The sequence below is a fragment of the Centropristis striata genome, chromosome 17 (assembly GCF_030273125.1).
Source record: "Centropristis striata isolate RG_2023a ecotype Rhode Island chromosome 17, C.striata_1.0, whole genome shotgun sequence".
Taxonomy (NCBI): domain Eukaryota; kingdom Metazoa; phylum Chordata; class Actinopteri; order Perciformes; family Serranidae; genus Centropristis; species Centropristis striata.
In genome coordinates this window covers 24699600-24720045 of record NC_081533.1, presented here as the reverse complement: position 1 = coordinate 24720045, position 20446 = coordinate 24699600, and the positions used below count along the sequence as shown (strand labels likewise).

Sequence of the window (20446 nt, the reverse complement as noted above, 5' to 3'; positions counted from 1 at the left end):
TGTGTGACAGGCAGAAACATAGACTGCTGCTAATCTACAGCTCTGTGACTCTTCCCCTAGGAGGAGCGGCAGTTTTTCCTCATCTGACCATTTTAAAAAACCTTTAAATATCAATCATTATTAGGCATACAGAGTTATGAGCAAACAGATTGTATCTGGCAGACATTAGCTAACATCACCCCTACAGACACTTATACCCCTTTTCGACCAAGGTAGCTCAAGGGCCGGTTCGGAGCTGGTGCCTAATCTTGAACCAGTTCTTCGCTTTTCGACTGCCAAAGGACCGGTTCTGGCGCCAGGAAAACTGGTTCCAGATCGGCATCGAGTCTTTTTTGGTCTCCAACCACGACCCACTTACAGTACAGGCCAAAAGTTTGGACACACATCTTCTCATTCAATGCATTTTTCTTTATTTTCATGACTATTTACATTGTAGATTCTCACTGAAGGCATCAAAACTATTAATGAACACATTAACAAAAAAAGTGTGAAATAAATGAAAACGTCTTGTATTTTAGATTCGTCAAAGTAGCCACCCTTTGCTTACTAGAATATAAGACATGTTTTCAGTCATTTCACACTTTTTTGTTAAGTACATAATTCCACATGTGTTCATTCATAGTTTTGATGAATTTACAATGTCAATAGTCATGAAAATAAAGGAAACGCATTGAATGAGAAGGTGTGTCCAAACTTTTGGCCTGTACTGTATGTCAGGGGCTGGGGGAGGGGTTATTTTGACCAACCGTAATGTCCATCCATAGCGTTCAATTCAAGCAGAACAAATGTGCTCTACCAGTCGTGTTTGGATGCCAATGTAGGTTCGCAAAGACACGAGCAACATTTGTAAAGAGACGATGCTCAGATAGCGGAGACGTTTCCAGACTTTTCCAGTGACGTAACGATGTGGCTCTCTACTGATCCAAATGAGTCTTCAGATCATGAACAAGGTTTGATATTGTAGTCCGGCTGTTGGGAATCCTTGATGAGCAGCAAGTTCCCTTTATTAGTTCACATGTGAAACTCTTGAATCTGAACATGATGACTCTCTGGACAGACATTATGATGATCTGATCTGATCCACAGACCGTATGATAGCATTAAGGGGCTTGACTGACAGGGTCATCATCATAATGACAATGCCACTCCAGGCAAGCACTCGCATACTGGGTGACGTTACACAGACACTTGTAATGTCAAAATTGACAGCGCTGAACATTATTTAAAATTTTATATTTCATATTTACGCTCTGAATCCCACAATTGAAATGTGTATTTCCTTTAAAAGTTCACCAAAAATACACCATTTGTCGTAGAGAGAAACTGTAAAAACGAGCATTATCATCCAAAATTGATCTTTCCGGTGGGATTAAATGGATCATTGGTTAGGAAGGTTTCCATTAGAAAAAGTAACCAAAACAAAGCTTAAAATTGTCAAAATCACTTAAATGAGACACTCTTCATGTCTCATTTAAAGCGTCACCAAAGATAAACCATTTGGAATAACTAGATCCTGTTAAAAACATTAAATTAAGTGCTCCTCAGCTCAACTGGGAAGCCATGATTGATTCTTCTGAGACGTACGGTCATGTGACAAATATTCAGTGAAAAGACTAAAAATTGCTTCCTTGAATCAAAAAATATTGATGAACAGAATCCATTTCATTCTAATAATATATTTAAATAAAGTAATTATTCAACCTTCACTTCTCAGAGACAGCTTTGATATTTGATGTCTAAATTCCTTGATTATGTCAATTAATGGGCCTATGATCAAACTTGCTGGTTATTTTAAGCAAAGTAAGCAAAGTAAAACAAATGTCTGTAGTGTCATTATAGTAAAGCAATTACACTAATATGCTGGACCTACAGAGACAGTAGTAGCTTCTAAATTTATGTTTTTTTTTTCGCTGCATGAATATCAACTAGGCCAGCATTCATTTGTTATGCTTAACCCAGATACATTGAAAACAGGAAGTACAAGTCATTATCAAAACGTTTTCTTGGCAGGTACATTTATTTACTAGTTTGTGGAAGTGGAGCCAAAAAGGTAATTTTGGACTCTGGATCATCACAGGGGACAGATGTGATCAAGTGGGACTCTAGGTAGAAATCTTCCAGCAGCTATATTCTAAATATAATTTCAAACACCATGATGTTGATGTTTGCCAGTGGGTAATGTGGGTGTGGTGGATAAAAGTTGCACGAACCAATCAGAGCTGGAGGTCTGACAGCTCTGTAGCAGAGTTAGAATTTGCTACTTCGCCATCAGATTAACTGTCAGGACAGACAAGACGAGATAAGTGGCTGCTGATAATCCATATCCCCCCCTAGGGTGACATGGAGCACAAACAGGAAGATCACCATGCATATGAAAATGTTTGATTACAGATGAACGACTGCACACACACACACACACACACACACACAAACACGCACACACACACACACACCCCGTGGTGAAACGAAGCCAGGCTCCTGGCAACGCCGCTGTATGGCAGATCCCAGAGATCACAGCTCAAACTGCATGCCTGCTGAGGAAACACATGCTCACATACTGCAGCGATACACACAGCAGGAAAGATGAATCACTTCTCGGCACACACATGCAGTTTTTCTGTTACGTGTTGCACAAAGTTGCTTTGTGAAGTTGCAAAAAGTTCTTCTGGCTTTGAGTAGCCACTGCTCTTTTCACAGTGTGTTGTCTCTTTCTCAATTTGTGCTCACTGTGTTTTCACCTGAATTGTATTGTAACTGTCGGAGTAGCATTCCAATTAAGGAGGTATTGTTATGTATGAGATGGAGAGCGGTGGGTAGTGGCAGAGCTGACAGCATTACCTAATGGGAACGCTGGTGTCTGAATGGATACGACAGCAGAGACTTTCTACACCCAATTTGCTGTTCCTCTTCTCCTCCTGCTTGAACTCGTATACTCACAAACAGAAAAAGAAAACCTTACACCCACAAGGTAATACACTCCACAGTTCTCTATAAACAACCCTATAAATGTGTAGAATATCGATTATATCTGTTCGGAGGTAGAACACATTTTTTAGTTACATTTTGAATGGAAATGTGGCAGAAATAGCAAAAAATTGCATATTTTAACATTAGGTGAGGAGTCTTACATAATAACTTCACTTAGACACACTGCATTTACATTACACATAACAAAGGTGACTTAACAATAAGCCCAAGAATTAACAAAAAAAATACCCAAACCAAAAGTTAACACTAAGCCCCCTTTACGACCAAGGCAGTTCCAGGGCCGGTTTGGAGTCTTTCCCTTATGTCGAACCAGTTCACATTTCCAAAGCAGAAAACTGGTTCCAGAGCGGCATCAAGTCTTTCTGCATCTCGAACCACAAAACACTAACATCAGGAGCTGGGGGCGGGGTTATAATGACCAACAAAACCAACTAAAATAGCATTAGCAGGTTAGCATTAGCTTATAACAAAGTCTAACTTTAACGTTCAGTGTTAACAATATTATTGCATTCAAGACGAGCAGAGCAAATGTATTCTACCAGTCGTGTTTGGATACCAATGTTGGCTCACAAAGCCAAGAGCAACATTGACAGAGCAGTGTAGTCTGCCATAGCTGCATGCATGTAATTCCATATAACCATAAACTGCATAAAAGAAGTGGATGTAGCCACTGTGACATCACTCATTTGTTTATGAACTACTGCTTTATGGCCGTTGACATCTTGTTTTTTGAAACCAGTGACAATCGTTAAAGAAAAGAAGGTGGGAGTTCTGGGGGTACTCAGAAAGCCTGAGTCCACCACTTTAGCCACGCCTTAAAATGTACCCTGCTTTATTGTCTATTTCACTCTAAATGGGACCATAATTTACAAAATGAGCATCATGCTATATTGAAGAATATTTGAAACTATAGATTTAAACCATAAACAAATTAACAACATTTTTAGTGAGGTAATAAATCAAGTGAGAAGTTGAAGGATAATTTTCTCATAGACTTCTATACAATTGGACTTCTTTTTGCAACAAGTGGAGTCGCCCCCCTGCTGGCCATTAGAAAAAAGTATCTTTAAAGTATTTCTGCAGTGGCTTCACTTCAACTGTGGATATAATATGCTTGTGTGAGTGTTTTTATGTAAAGACTCACTCACAATGCATCTCTATAGGGGGGGATGAACAAGCCAGCCCCTGGATCCCAGCCTGTGTCAATGAGGTCTCACAGCAGTACACACTCACCCTCATTCAGCCCCAATTAGACCCCAGACACCCTGTGAAACCAGGGCTGGAACGGCAGCCCCAGTAATGGCCGGATCGTTATAGGAGGGAGGGAAGTACGGAGGGCAGAGAGGCCGAGAGAGAGGGAAAGAGGGAGGTGGATTGGGGATAATGAGGGGTTGCATGAGGACAGACGAGGAGGGAGATGAGCAGGAGTGTTGAAGCGGAGTTGATTATGTTCACAGACATACATTAATGTGCAGGACAGAAATGCATGGCCATTTCTATACAGAACACAAATGATTGCTTGAGAGCCTTTCATTGACATTCATTTCTTGCACTTCCTTAAAGTAATAACCTGCAGCATTTGCAGTATATAAAAATCCATATCGCTGCTCTGTATTGGCGATACAAGCAATTCAACACAATAGTGTTCAACCTCAGGCCAGTCCATGATTGTTTTCACCTGAAAATGAACATCTTAACCCCGAGCCCTTACTGTCACACTGCTTACTCAAATCACATTCTTATGCTCATTTTAAATGTAACCATTTGTCACAGTCTGTCTCTCAGCACATTCTCTGCAGTCACGTTCCCTATTCCTCAGGCCCTGCCATTGCCACTTTCCATCCATCCACCAAATGAGTTTGGACTTTCCCTCCTCTCCCCGTCACCCAACTGCCCCACCTATGTACACTCCATTCATCTGCTCTGCAGTTACCCGACCTTCCCCACCCATCGGCTCACCTGCATCTCAGTCCCTCATCAGCCTCTCAGTGCATATACTGACCCAGTTCCATTCATTCCCTGCCTGACTATCACAGTGCTATGTTGTGTTACTGCCATTATTCATTTATTTCATTATTTTTGCATTGGACTTTCTGTTACTCTGCCTCTTTACCTGGACCTGCCTGCCTGCCTACCTGTCTGTCTGTCTGTCTGTCTGTCTGCTTACTTAAACATGCCAGTAAGCCCATTCCTTTAATATTCCTTCCTTTTCCTTTTAATAACTAATTTGACTGAACATGTCAATTCTAGACTCTTAATTGCCTGAAGGTATGAGCATCTTTATGTACCCTTGCTCAATGTCAGCTGGGATTGGCTCCAGCCCCCTGCAACCCAAATGCGGATAAGTGGTTGAATGAATGAATGTCAGTTCTATTTGTGTTCACCACACTGTGACACTCTTAACTCAAGCCTTACCTTGATAAAGTTATTGTAAATATTGTTAAAATATCCTCACTATATCCTTTAGATTATTTTTCATTTATATTAAAACTCTAGATCATTTTTTTTGAAGAAATAAGGAGTCAGGTGAGTCCTTAGGCAATTAGGGGTCAGCATGGTCTTTATGCAAGTAAAGTATTTAAGGAATAAGGAGTTAGGATAGTCTATAGGAATGTATTCAAGCAATAAGGACTTAGGATCATCTATAGGAAAGTATTTAAGGAATAAGCAGTTAGGATAGTCTATAAGAAAGTCTTGAAACAATAAGGAGTTAGGATAGTCTATAGGAAAGTCTTGAAACAATAAGGAGTTAGGATAGTCTATAGGAAAGTCTTGAAACAAAAAGCAGTTAGGATAGTCTATAGGAAAGTCTTGAAACAATAAGGAGTTAGGATAGTCTATAGGAAAGTCTTGAAACAATAAGGAGTTAGGATAGTCTATAGGAAAGTCTTGAAACAATAAGCAGTTAGGATAGTCTATAGGAAAGTCTTGAAACAATAAGGAGTTAGGATAGTCTATAGGAAAGTCTTGAAACAATAAGGAGTTAGGATAGTCTATAGGAAAGTCTTGAAACAAGGAGTTAGGATAGCCTATACAGTAGTCTTTAAGCAATCAGGAGTTATAGTAACCTATAGGATAGTCTGTAAGAAATAAGGAGTTAGAATAGTCTATAGATTAATCTTTAAGCAATAAGGTGTTAGTGTAGCCTATAGAATAGAATTTAAGCAATAAGGAGTTAGGATAGTCTATAGGATAGTATTTAAGCAATAAGGAGTTAGGATAGTCTATAGGATAGTTTTTAAGCAATAAGGAGTTTGGATAGTCTATAGGAAACTCTTTAAGCAACAAGCCAGTTAGGATTGTCTATATATTTTCTTAAGATATACAGTGTTAGAGTGGTCTTTAGGATAGTCTGTAAGCAATAAGGAGTTAGAATTGTTTCAAGCAATAAGGAGTTAGAATAGTCTATAGGATAGTCTTTAAGCAATTAAGTTGGTGAGTTGGAATAACACACTTTTGATAATATGTCCTGTAGAACTAAAGAGCTTGCACTTGACACTCCACTTCCTTTGGTCTTCAGCAATACACCTGTCTGTGAAGTGTGAAGTCAATTTAAGAACGGATGTCAAGAATATCGAAAGACAAACATACAAACACATAGACATGATGTCACTATGAGTAGAGCTTAATATTTGATGGTTGTTTTGTTAGTTTTTGTGAGAAATGGTGTGATAAAGTGTGCTTTTGTGTTCACATGGTACTTCAAACAAGACACTGTAATTGTTAATACTCCTGCAGTCAAACGAACAGAGACACACATAAAAATTAGGTTTTTCGTTACCAGTCTAGCATAAAGAAATTGGAGATAAAGACAAGTAAAATAAAAGGAAAAGAGGGGGCAGGAAGGAAGAAGAGAGGGGTCAACTGAAGTCCAAAAGGCTTAAGGCTGAAAGAAAGGGATGTGGAAAATGGAAGAGAAGAAGACTGTTATGAGGGGAAAAGAGAGGCAGCAGTGGGAAAACAAGAACAATGCCTGTGTTTGTATCGTCTTTGTCACTGTGGCATTTTGGAGGACAGAGGGGCTGTGTGCCTGGGTATAAGTGTGTGTGTTTATGGCTGGATTTGTGTGTGTATTCGCTTCCCCATCCACTCAATTTGTGGAATTGATCCGCTCCCTAATAGTGAGCAAAACAAAAAGTCAGCCTAATCCAACCTCTATTTATAACACAGATGGGAGAAAGGATGGGGTGAGGGATATAATTTAACAGTAGAAGTGGTACACAATCCTATGACAGAGAGATGAGAAAAAGATAGAGGAAGACAAATAGAGAGAGAGAGAGAAATAAAGAAAAAAGGAAGTGCCACTGGAAAGAGGTATGAGAGAGGTTACAAATAGACTCTTACTGAGAGAGGCCAGCCAGTGGTAGATTAAGACTGAGGGAGAAAGATGAAAAGAAAGGGGTTATTACACAGAAAATGGAGATCAGAAAACAAACAAGTGGAAGAAGATGAGAGAGGCCAGGGTGGTGGCTGCCGGAGTGAAGAGTGAGAGATAAAGAATGAGAAAGATTGAGAGCAACAGGAAGCAAGATAGGATGAGGAGAGAGCACTTGCTGGTGGCAACAGTGAGAGGCAAAGAAGTGGTGGAGTAGAGAGAGAGCGTTAGATGGACAGAGAGAGAAAATTAGAGAAGAATACTTGTGTTTTTAGCCGATGTTATTGAATCTAATAAGAGCATGTTGTTGTTAGAGCAGCCAGGGCGGCGATTCTTATTCCCAGTGGTCTTACTGGTCTTTTTTTTCTCTCTCCCCTGCTGTGCTCCTTTTTTTTACCTCACCCACACTTAATCTGCTGGAGGAAAGAAAAGGCATTGCTGTCTGATTTGGGAAAGGGAAAGTTGGCACAGGAGATGTTGAGCTTAAAAAACTAAAAGCAAGACTCCGGCTGAATAGGGGCAAAATAAAAAAGGCAAAAAAATGTCTCACTCCAGAGGCCACTTTATTCCGTTTTCCCCATTTAAGGCCACTCTATAGTGCACTTTATCACGTTTTCTCAATTTAAGGCCACTACAGAGGACACTTTATCACATTTAAGGCCACTACAAATTATGTTTCCTCAATTAAGGCCAATCTATAGGGCACTTTAAGATGAATTACTTTTTTTTTTATCCCACAATGGGGAAATTCAATTCAAATGGGGAAATTCAACCTGCACATAACTGCACTGAGCTGTGCAGGGGGTTAGGTGCCTTGCTCAAGGGCATTTCAGTCCTTGACCGGGACCTCTCTCCAGTTACAAGCCCGATTCCTAACCTTTAGGCCATGGACTGCCCTTTATCATGTTTTCTCCATTTAAGGCCACTGCAGAGGGCACTTTATTATGTTTCCTCAATTAAGGCCAATCTATAGGGCACTTTATCATGTTTTCTCCATTTAGAGCCACTCTATAGGGCACTTTATCGATTCAGTCAGTGGTGTAGATACTCATTACATTGCAAAATCTACAAAGATAATTAGCCTGCAACGTGTCATTGTTTAAACAAAGAGCGTTTTTGTCTATTTTGTTGGGGTTTGATGTTTTTCTGGGTTTGGAAATTAAAACATTAAACCAAGCCAAAAATCAGTTTGAGCAATATTTATGTATCTAATAACCATGATAATTGTTATAAAGTAATAGATAAATACCGTAGACGCTTCTGATACCTATGAGCAGAAGCTGTTTGCTTATTTTGCTGGAGGGGTTGCTGGTATGATCTTTGGAAGCATATTGAGCTGTCAGGTGGGTGTTTGCTCGCTGTCACAGGCAGTGAAGTTGGTGTAGACAGAGTACAAACAGTACGGCAGCAAGGATCATCCAAACTCCATGCTGGTCCCCACAGTCCCAGTGTTATAAGCTCAGGCAGACAGTGGGAACGGAGGCAACAGGAGCAGCATTTGGTGTGTGTCGACTGTGTGTTTCCTCAGGTCTGTGCACTGACCAGTGGGGAAGCGATGCAGTTTTTTTTCTAACTGATAAATATCATGATATTAGTTTGACTTCAAATCATTTCTTTTTTTGAAACTTGCAGAATTAGAAACACAGTGTCTACTCAAAATCTGCCTATTTGGAGCGGGCCAATTGCTTGGCCTCCAGTATTGCCAGAGGCATGGATTAGAGCCCACGTGACTCGAATTGAGGCTCACTAATTTAATGACTTTCGACTGTACTTGACGAAATCAAAAGAGACTTGCAACTCATGTTAAACTTGAACACCAATGACTTGTGACTTTACTTGGACTTGAGCCTTTTGAATTGAAAATACTTCCCTATACCTTTCCCTAAAGATAAAAAAGGATGTTATTTATAACGTATGCCATGAATCAATTCATTCCATTTCATTCCTTGAATCAACTTAATATATTAACTCATAACACTCATACACATTGTGACTTGTTTATTGTAAATTTAGAGCTTAGGACATGCCTGTCTTGACCCATGTCCCATGGATATGTACAAGCTTACACATATGGCAAATCTATCAGTGAATGTATTCATTCCCCTTAAGATGATTAACTCATGAACACATATGTTTGTTCAGTCAGTTGCACATCTGGCTCCAACAGTGTCAAATAATGTGTCAAAACAGGTGTTTTGTCGGGGTTGAATTGTGTTAAAATTAACCTGTTTGATGCAAAAAGCTTAATCTTTTACAAGACAATATGATTGTTAATTATCTTCACATAATTATGCATACTTTAATCAGTGTGAAGAGGCTCACAGTACACTGGGACTGATACTTGAATTAGCTCCCAGCTTCGATTGCAAGAAATACATACAGGATAGATTCTGGTTTGCTTCTTTTGTTTATATGTTGGATGGTCTGGATATGTTGTCTATATGTATTAAAACATATTTTGTGAATGTAATATAGTCTAGCAGCTAAATGTCCGGTCTTGGAACGTCAAAGCTATCCGTGGGCTCTTAAATACAACATTAGGGACGAGATTTTGAAGCAGTACCTGGTATTAACTACAATTCTCTTACAATAAGACAAGTCTCACATCTCTGCTTGTTTATTTTAATCCTGTATTGGTGCTAGATGGGACATGTCTGCATGGCTATTGTAATTTAATTATTACCAGGAATGTAGACAGATAAGAAATAAAGAAATATAAAGAAACAAAGAGCTAAAAAATAAAAGTGAAATATCTCTTTATCTGCTCACTATAAGCTCATTCCTGGTATCCGGTGGTCCAACTGATTCTCACAAGTATTATAATACCAGTGCATGGACACACACACACACACATGTCCCAGATGCAATCAGTGTGGCCTTTGCCTTGATCCATTGTGCTCTAACGATTAAGCCTTCGCCCTGCTCGGTGGCCTATAGGGCAGCTCTGCTGCTGTGCATCTCATCACATCCCATTCATCACCCTGCGTCTGTCTCCACCTCCAGCCTTCTATCACATCAGACTGCCATTGACCTACTATTGACCCACATACACACACACACACACGCTCGTTTGAGACAGACAGCCACCCAGTGAGAGGACAGTACCGTTTGTGTGTGTTTGCTTTTTTTTCTGAATGCAGCTCAATCAGTGTATCCTTAATGAATATTTAACATTGTGAAAGGGTTGCAGAATCGCTCTTTTAAACAGGTGGAAATTAATTAAATTGTGAAATGTAACTACTTGGTTAGGTTAAGGTCAGGGTTAAAGTAACTATTTCCATGAATTATTACTCGATGCAGTGACATAGGTGACAAAGAACATGGTGTAAAACAGCACATACTTACTTACAAAACTTATTTTACAGGTACATCACTGCTTAAGGCCTAACATTGTTGAATTAGAGCAGCTCATATTGGTAGACAGAGCAACAAGTAAGGGAACGGCAGAGTCATCACTTTCTCTTCTTTCACCTTTCTCTGCACCACGTGTGCATGTGCAAAGCCCCGCTCAAGGTGACATACAGAGATCACAGAAGTGGAGAGAAACTGACAGCAAAACAAGAGATACGGATGTAAGGATCAATGAATTCTTCCTGACTGCCAGAGACGATATGAAATACCAGGATGACAATGAACTCTGACGGTCAGGAAGAATGAATAAGAATGAGTTATGGACGTAGCTCAGTTTCTGTGAATTCTTCCTGGCCACCAGAGTTCATTGTCATCGGGGCATTTCATACCGTCTCTGTCAGGAAGAAAGAAACAGCATTATCTAACAGTGTAATGTCACTGGTATATGTGTCGACCACTAACTGTCTGGGCTTGCAACATCCCTATCTGATACGAATTACAATGCATTACTTTTCATAGGTATAACTACAAACAGTGAATGAGAACAGCCTGGTTCAGTTCATGTTGCTCACGACTTTCTGAATGTTTGCAAGTCCCAGTTTGCAATACAAGATCTTTGATTACTTCTGGCTGCATTTTCTATTAAAATCAGTCAATATTCAAAATGGCATTCCTACAGATCTGTTATTTGACGGATAATCTAAATGGCAAGAAAAAAAATGCAGTTGTGTGTTTTTGCACACTTCAAGGCAAACAAGTTCTGACGCATCAAAAATTTAAAAAACTTGTTTTATTTGTACAAATGAAACTCCTTTGAGACATTTCTTCTGAATATGCAGCAGATCAAATTTGCATGGGTGGTTGTAGCTTGGTTTTGGTATCAAGCAAAAGAAATATTTCATCATTTTTTTATGCCTAAGTGAGGAGGATGTGTTGCATATGTCTGTGAAAAGTGAAAATCTTACCAGGTGAATGGGAGGATCCGCTGTTTTTAATATTTCCAATCCATCAGGACTAAAATTACAGGTCTCAGAAATACAAAAATATACAGAAATGTATTCCTTCCATTACACTGTTACAATATTTTCACCACTCTGTAACCTTTCTGTTAATTGGACCACTAGTACAAAGAGCTTCTGTGTATTTGCACACAGATGACAGTTCATCATTTGCTGTGAGCAATTTCCCTATTATTACAGCTTGGAACCTCAGCGTAAAAGGTCAATATTTATCTCCACCTCACACCCACACGTGCTTGTGCACACATACTCCTCAGCCTATCCATACTAATGAAAATGAAAATAGAAATGGGGAGAGAAAAAAAACTCAGTTGAGCCTATATGGGAGAAATGAAAATGCTAATTTGGAGAAGGTATAAAATTGTGCATGCTGCGTTCTTCCCCCTTGAGTTGTCGTTTCACCCCAATGTGATTCAATATCTTTTTAATTATGGCTCTCTGTGAGGAGAGGGCCCGCTGCTTCCATCTCTCCATGCTCAGTCTAACGTATGGGAAGATGATATCTCAGCAGGCTCCTGCACTTACTGTTCTGTTAAGAAGTAATATATGCTTTTTAAACGCCGTGTCCTCTACAGCGTTCTGTCTGCTGTCGTAGCTGCCAGGAAAGTCAAGTTAGACAGGATGTAGGGCAGGGGTGGGCAACCTTTACTAACTGAAGAGCCACTGTTGGCCAAAAAGAAGATAAAATCGCGGAATGGAGCCTCAAATTGAGCCTAAAATTAAAATTAAACAGCCTAATAAGTCTAAATTAGCCTTCCAACATTATTAATCATCATATTGAGCATTTATTAATATGAGTTTGAAAATTAGTCTATCTAAGGGAACTCGAAACTAAACTCGAAGTTGGCAAAACGTAAAGATTAAGGCGCCGGGCCGGAGACTTTCGTAGGTTATGAAGCACATTTTAGTTGACTTAAATGTAAAAAAAAAAATTAATATGCTGTAAAAAGGCTATACAATTTTACAATTGAAGATACAAATAGTTTTTGGTCTACACCATTGATAAATTAAAATTTTAATGTTAAAAAAAATATATAATTTTTTTTTCTCAGCCACGGGGAGCCCCTGCAGGCGGCCTTAAGAGCCACATGAGGCTCTGGAGCCACAGGTTGGCCACCCCTGATGTAGGGTGTAGGTTAAACCTCGGTTCACCCTCAGATGTTGCTAAAAAAATCAACAAAATATTCATGTAGACTTTGCAATCTAAGGCTTTTTATCTGTTATCCTTGCTGTTACACCCTGAAGTTCAGCTGTGCCACTTAAGTGCACATCAATCTTCCCTCTCCCTCTCTGCTGACTCTGTTAGTGTTTACTGACAGCAAACATCATTTCCCATAAAATCAACAGCAGACAGTGACGCACACAGCGCAGCAGACCACGCTCCATCCCTGTGACTAATCAGTCAGTTGATAATGCAGTGGAGGCGAAGGCCTCGCGTCTCATCAGGAGACCAGAGGGTGGCGTCTCTGAGGGCGACGGTGGGCGGTGTGCTAAACTGGAACACTCAACACTAGTTTAGGCCTAATCGTCTCATTGTCTCCGTTCTGCTTGAAAGGATCAGCAGCCATGCTAAGCTCCTCAGGGTACCAGCCCTCAGCTGCTCTCTGCCATCTTGCTTTGTTTTTGTTGTTGTTGTTTGCTGAGCAGAGCCAGTTTTTTTTTTTCCAGAGGCATTGTTTGGGTATTTTGTTCACCTTTTCAATTTTGGTTTTCGGTTAATCATTTCTTTGTCTTAAGTGTTTTCCGTTGTTGTTGAGGTGCTGTTATAGAGAGAAGAACACAGCCTGACTGTCAACCTGTCAGTATTTGTTGTTAGTAGTTGTATAAGTCTTTATTTGTGCAGAAGTATTTATAGCAGTAGTTGGAGAATGAGAAAACTACAGCTTTTAAGAATGGCTTTTAATGTGAAGCAGCATCAGTGGTGGCCAGTGCCAGGAGTGGCAGGACAAGTACTTTAAAATTGTATATCAGTACCTAAGTTAATGAAGTTACCTTCCACCACTGACTAGCAAAACAATTTTAATTCAACAAGCAAAGTGAGAGTAAATCTCTCAGTCATGTCTACATGCTGGTCCATGATGTCACCCACTGGTTTGTGGACTATTGAAGGCCCAAGTTTTGCATTTTGGCTGGTGCCATCTTGGTTTATTGAAGCCAGAAGTGACCTTAATTGGATGAGAGGGTTGCTACCAGCCTGGCTTGGGCAGGTAGACGTATCATAGACCAGCTAATGCTAGTTTGGTTAGCAAGATGCATTCTTCATGTTAATTCATGTTAACTGTGATAATAATTGAGATGCTGATATTAGCTGTTTTCCAAAGTCAGGGAGGGATCATTGAATGGTCTTTTAAGGATACTACGTCATTAAGGACTGTTCTTATGTCAAGGAGCTTCAGAACTCTACTGTCCTTTGGATTTTCTGGTGGTTGGTAAACCAGCCTATACGTGCATTACTGTTCTTCTTCCTCCATTTCAAGAAAGATGTTGAAAAGCACTGATGCCAACACCACATCTATGTCATGCACTGGTTTTAAAGATTGCTTTGCTGAATTGAACGTAGGGCCTGTCCAATTACGCAATGACTTTCCTGCTCACATTGTATGTTATACTAATGATTGGAAGAAGTCTTGCCTTGCCTCTGTAGGATCCAACTCAGAAGGACCTGTCCTATCAAGGAAGCATCCTTGATTGATTGATTGATTGATTTTATTTGACCATTCTTGATATAAAAAATATGAAACAGCAACCTGTGTCATACGTAATATAAATAGATACAAAATAGTCAGGGATGACACAATAAAGCCCTAAGGCTTATTTCCATTGTGGTCCTTGACTTTGAGAAGCAGCAAGAGGCTGGTAAAATACAGGTTTTAAACAGAAATGTACCTACCAGAAATAATGAACAGCAGGACTCATTAGAATGTCCTTTAGTCCAACCTAACATTGAACATTTACAAGTTGCTATGGTCGTAACCTGTCAATCAAAATGTAGCCATACCCTATAGCATACCTATAGCATTATCTATTTTACTCTAAATGCGACCATAATATCCCAAATGAACATCATGCTGAATTGAAAAAGATTTGTAACTGCAATTGAGACCATAAACACATCAGGAAAATGTTTAATGATGTAATAAATCAATTGAGAAGTAGGGTTATTTTCTCATAGACCTTTATACAATTGGCTATCTCTTTGCAGCCAATTGTATTGCCACCTACTGGCCAGTAGAAAGAATGAAGACACGTCCACATTGGCTTCAATTTTCAGACCTGAAACTTTTCCCACTTCATTCATTTGGTCACCTGTTTCATTCATTTGGTCATCTGCTGTTCTTTCAGTTTGACATATAAACAGTATTACTTCACAAATCAGTGCTTGCCCTGCCATGTCACTATGAGTAAGCCTTTCCCTTTGTAGCATCAGCTCATGTCTGTGTGGAAGTATTTACCATCTGCCGATAATCTAGCATAGGATATGAAGGATTTGTTGAGGCTTTGCATGTATATTCTGGACACTGTTCCAAACTGTCTCCATGGTACAGTACATGATATACAAGACATTATGTCACTCAGCGCCTGTTCTGTTTGTCTGTAGACATGTTGTGAACAAAATAACTCATGAAAAGCAAATGATTGAAAATATTATATATACACCACAGGCTCTCCCAGTAGAGCTGATGATGTGATTAGTTTTTGAAGCACCTTGCTGCATAGCATTTGCATATTTTATCGAGATAAATACAGAAGCAAGTGAGGAAAAAAATATCTGGTGAACCATTTTTTAAGTCTAAAAAGAATTCTCTCCTGTTTTTGATGACTTAAGAACAGGTGCAAAAAATCGTTTTGCCATCATCACCTTTCTAAGTTTCCTTTTAAAAATAAAAAACCTGTCAAGCAGGTGAAAAAAAAACCTTTTCCATGATCACCTTTCTAAATTCCCTTTAAAAATAAAACAACTGTCAAACAGGTGGGAAAAATAGTATTGCTAAGCGAAAAAAACAAGTTTTACCAGGAAGGAACATTTTCCAAGTTTCTTGCTTTTTCATCTGTGAAAACAAGTGGAGAGAAAAAGGTTTTTTGGCAGGTGAAAAAAATTCTCGAGCACACGGAGAAGTTAAAACTCACCTTGAAGAAAACATGAATGCTTTAAGTCCTTTTTAGAATACAGTTTTTTCACATGCCAATACTTTTTTTTTCATCTGATTTCACCAGTGAAAGACAATTTTTGCCTTTCATAACAGTTTTTCCATCCCTTACAAATGACTATACTCGCAAAATCTTTTTTTTTTCACCTGTTCTTAATTCATAAATACATACACAACTTAAAAATGAATCACCAGAATATCCTCTCAGGGCTTCCATAGATTAAAGATTGGTAAAGGCTTGCTGATTTTGCAAGCATTTATGGGAGTTTATCCCACTTTGTCAATCCTGAGGCTGGAAAACTTTACCACCCGCCCATCTTGGGCATCGCATGCTAAACTTTTGTTGTGGTGAAAACACAACAAAGCCAGAGGCAAAGAGAGAGAGAGGCAGAGAGAGAGAGGGAAAGAGAGAGAGAGAGAGTGAGGGGGAAAGCTTGTAGCCCCCGAGGGCCTCCATCGTATCTGTCACTGTGCCAGAACGATTCGCCCTGTAACTGATCCATGGACACAGAGTCTACAGGTCAACTGTGACAGCCCGCTTGGTGTGTATTTGTGTCTTATGTGGGTGCTGGTGGGAACATCAGTGCATCTGCATTCTGTCTCCCATGATGCCACTGGCTGTCAGTCTTCATCTCCTGATGCAGAATACAGACATGTGTGTGTGTGTGTGTGTGTGTGTGTGTGTGTATTGGAAGTGTCTATGTGGTCATTCGCTTCTAATGAAATGAGATTCAGGTAGAGATGTGGCGAAGGGCATCACGGGGGTTAGAAATGCACAAGAGCAATATGTTGCCACAGCAACAGTCAATGAGACTTTGTCCACGTGAGAGCAACTCATGTAGAGAGAGAGAGAGAGAGAGAGAGAGAGAGAGAGAGAGAGAGAGAGAGAGAGAGGCGGAAACAAGTTGAAGTGAAGCAGTTGCCATGGCGACTCTCCATTGCAGCTGCCTGTAAATTTCTTTCTCCCCAGTGTGAGTGTGTCTGCCCGATGCATGGGGTTTAGCTTTGGCTGTGTATTAACTATGACTGTGTATGTGTGTGTTAGAGCCGGACTGATATAGGACTTTGGAGTAGGATGCCGATACTGTTTTTAGAGGGGAAATTAATCTATAACTGATATAGCAGCAAATATAGTGATTTTTTGAGCTGGAATGAAAAAAGATGATTTATTTTTCAATACTGCAAAGAGAGCTACTTTCTCAAACATAAAACTTTATTAAATAATATTTAACATTTTTACACATTTTACAAACAAGAATGTATTACATTGTCAGCCAATTCAATACATTATATAGGAATAAAATGAATAGCTAAATAAACATCATTACTGTTCAGTTCCAGTCTTGTGGTGACAATAAAATCGTTTTTGCAATATATATTGTGTAAAAAAAAGTTTTCATAAAGGCACATATATCAGATAGCATATACGCAGATATCGAAAGGCCAATATTAGCCAATAAAAACTGTCAGCATATATATCTGTCAGATTCTAGTTGTAATGACAAAAATGATTGAACAGATATGTTAAAATGCTTAACAATGCTTAAAAAAATGGCCCTATTATAGTCAGTTAACACATATTATAGCAAACTATTTCCAAATATGAAAAAAGAACACCATATGATTGGATGTCCAAAATTTTAAATTTTAAAATGCTCCTATTATACTTTGTTGATACATACTATAGTTTAATCTGTTTATGCGTGTATAAAAGCAGGTTTCACAGGGACCCAAAAAACACCCTCCATCTCCCTTCCCTTCTAACAGATGCTGTAGTGGTTATTTATGTGGTTGTTCTGCACTACTGCTCTTTCATATCCCCAGGCCAACACACACACACACACACACACACACACACACACACACACACTCACTCTCACTCACACACACAGAAGCCAACAGGCACTGTCACTGTGCCACAGTTCTAAGTCTTGCGTGCCATATGCTAGCGTAGGCTCCTGGCAGCAGGGGTATCGTTGCTCTCAGTCAGCAGGGAGACCGGTTCAAAGGCCAACGAGGGCCCATCAGGGACCGTGCTGTATACACACAGCGCTGAAGTAGCAAGCGTTAGTGCAAGCATGTGAAATAGACTTTTAAATGTTCTGGCTGCATCGTGAAAGAATGATGGTATAATTTATCATCATGTCATCATACTTTTAATAAAAAAACAATTTGGTTTTAACTAAACACCCTCAGATCCACCAACAGATTTTCACGGCTGTTGATTGCACATTCAGTTTTTATTTTTCAGTAAACAGTTGTTGAAGTGGAATTCTAAAGTGGTTTGACGTTTTTTTAATAATGTTCAAGGACAAATGCATAAATTAGATTTTCTCACAAGAGAAATAACAATCTAGGACTTTTGAGTTTGAGTACGAGCCAGATGGGATATCACCAGTACTGTTACTTCGGTGCCAAGTCGATGCTTAAATTTGGAAGTACTAGTATCAGTATGGACTACTACATTTCTGCTATCTGATATATTTCTGAATGCATAAGAACTAACCCTCAACCTCAAGTTTGTGTCATGTTTTCCAATAATAGAGGAAATGACATTTGCACATGGAACTTTTCAGTTATCTTTCCACTTTCTTAACCTCAAGGCACGATCCACTAACAATTTGTGCCAGTGCAAAACTGATAGCATCCGAGAAAACTGTGTTTTCTAGAGATTCCCCACAGGGTAATTGACCTAGAAATAGGTTGATATAGCTGTCCCTGCAGCTCAGGGCGAGTTGTGATTTGCATTTATGGGAGTTCCAAGATCCGATGTGCAAAATAAAATGAGGAAATTATGGAAATTCATAGCAGACATGATATATTAAGAGCCAGTGGCCTTTTATTATCTGTTGGTTGCACAGAGAATGTTCTTGAGACACTAGCTTTTCCCCTTGCAGCCTTGGCTTTAATATGGCTCCTCATGTCATACTGGTGCTTTTATACCTGTGATTTTCACTTGTGGTGCCCAGTTGCTTTCAGTGTGTTTGCTCTGTCGTCCCAGAGTGCCTTTTTACACAGTTTTAAAACATATTTTCTTTGCAGCAGAGAGCTTGCCGGCATGAGCTTTGACACCAGCAGTTGCAAACAACTTGAGCAAAAAAATCTGTTTGTGTTTTGTCTTTACATTTCTCAGTTTTAACTAATTACCCGTGGCTGCCCTAGTTTCAAGCTTGAATTTAATAAATTACCTTGCGCAGGTGTAATGAACTGCTCGCGGGGTTCCTTGTGCGCCGTGCTTAGGATTGCATCAGTGTGGGTCAATCTAGGCCTCAGTGTGGAATAAAGACAGAGGCAGTGATATACAGGTTAGCTCCAGTATGCTACACTACTCAGTGATTCCCTTCAAGCATTATTGCTTTAATCACCAGGAAACATTTGATTACATTCTTGCTGGGTTGTCTCCTGTTATTGCCTGTTGCTGGAATCATTGCCTGAAATCTAAATTACCTCAAGCTCATTTTTAAGAGCTGACATCCAGCTGCAGGGAACAGAGCAGCTCGTAGGCTCTGATATAGGACTGCATTCTCATCCTGCCGAGCAATTTGCTATTTGTTCAGTATATTATGGTCTAACACAATATGTGATCAAAGAGAATATGAGAAGCGTAAATACAGTTATTGACTTTTTTTCTTTTTTGTTCTCTATTCCCTGTTTTCTCCTCTATGTGTGTGTGTGTGTGTGTGTGTGTGTAGATATCCGTGACCGCAGGAAGAAGCCGGTGATGCTGTTTATTCATGGAGGCTCCTACATGGAAGGCACCGGGAACATGTTTGATGCTAGCGTCTTGGCCGCCTACGGCAACGTGATTGTGGTGACCATGAACTACCGGCTCGGTGTGCTCGGTAAGTGACCTTATCCATATCTTAACTATGTTAACAAAAAGTTTGCTCCCATCAAAGGTAGCATAAAAGAAGTGGACACAGCCACCGTGTTGACACCCATTGCTTTGTGGACTACTGTTTTGAAACCTCAAGTTTGGCGTTTTAGCCATCTTGGTTTTTTCGAGGCAAGATAAGTTGCTAAATTTGTCGCTAGTGGTTTTTTAGAGGTGAAGTTGATACAGCATTATGCCTCAACCCCAATTGATAGGATAGACCATTAACTCATTAGGAAAATGTTTACTGAGGTAATAAAACAAGTGAAAAGTAGGTTAATTTTCTCATTGGCTTCTACACATTTGGATTTATTTTGGCAAATAGTGAAGTCGCCCCCTGCTGGTCATCAGAAAGAATCCACACAGGCTTCAGTTTTAAGGCCCCTTGGCAATCAGGCACAATGATATATTCAATCTTCCCATTTTCCTTTTTCACTCTCCGCCATGCCACTAAACACCAAACAATCATCTACGCACACATGCAAGTCAATTACTCTCAGCAGACTCTTCTTGATTTAGTCAGTGATGGATGACATCAATAGAATTCATCAATCTAATGACAACCAGTGCAGGCGTTGATCATGAGCGCACACTTTCTTATGGATCCCCTTTGTTGATTATTCCAGTCTAAACACTCTGATTATGTCATTGTTTCGCTTTCTTTGAATGCCAAGGTTCACATTTAAACCCC

General features: G+C 39.6%; 1 protein-coding gene across 3 annotated transcripts in view; it reads left to right on the top strand.

The window, feature by feature from the left end:
• nlgn2a (neuroligin 2a) overlaps window positions 1-20446 on the top strand; it is a 232551-nt gene that overhangs the window by 132462 nt on the left and 79643 nt on the right. For all 3 annotated transcript variants that reach the window (XM_059355476.1, XM_059355474.1, XM_059355475.1), the window contains one exon: window positions 19574-19723. In XM_059355476.1, coding sequence (XP_059211459.1) covers window positions 19574-19723 — 150 coding nt within the window. The remainder of the gene's footprint in view (window positions 1-19573; window positions 19724-20446) is intronic.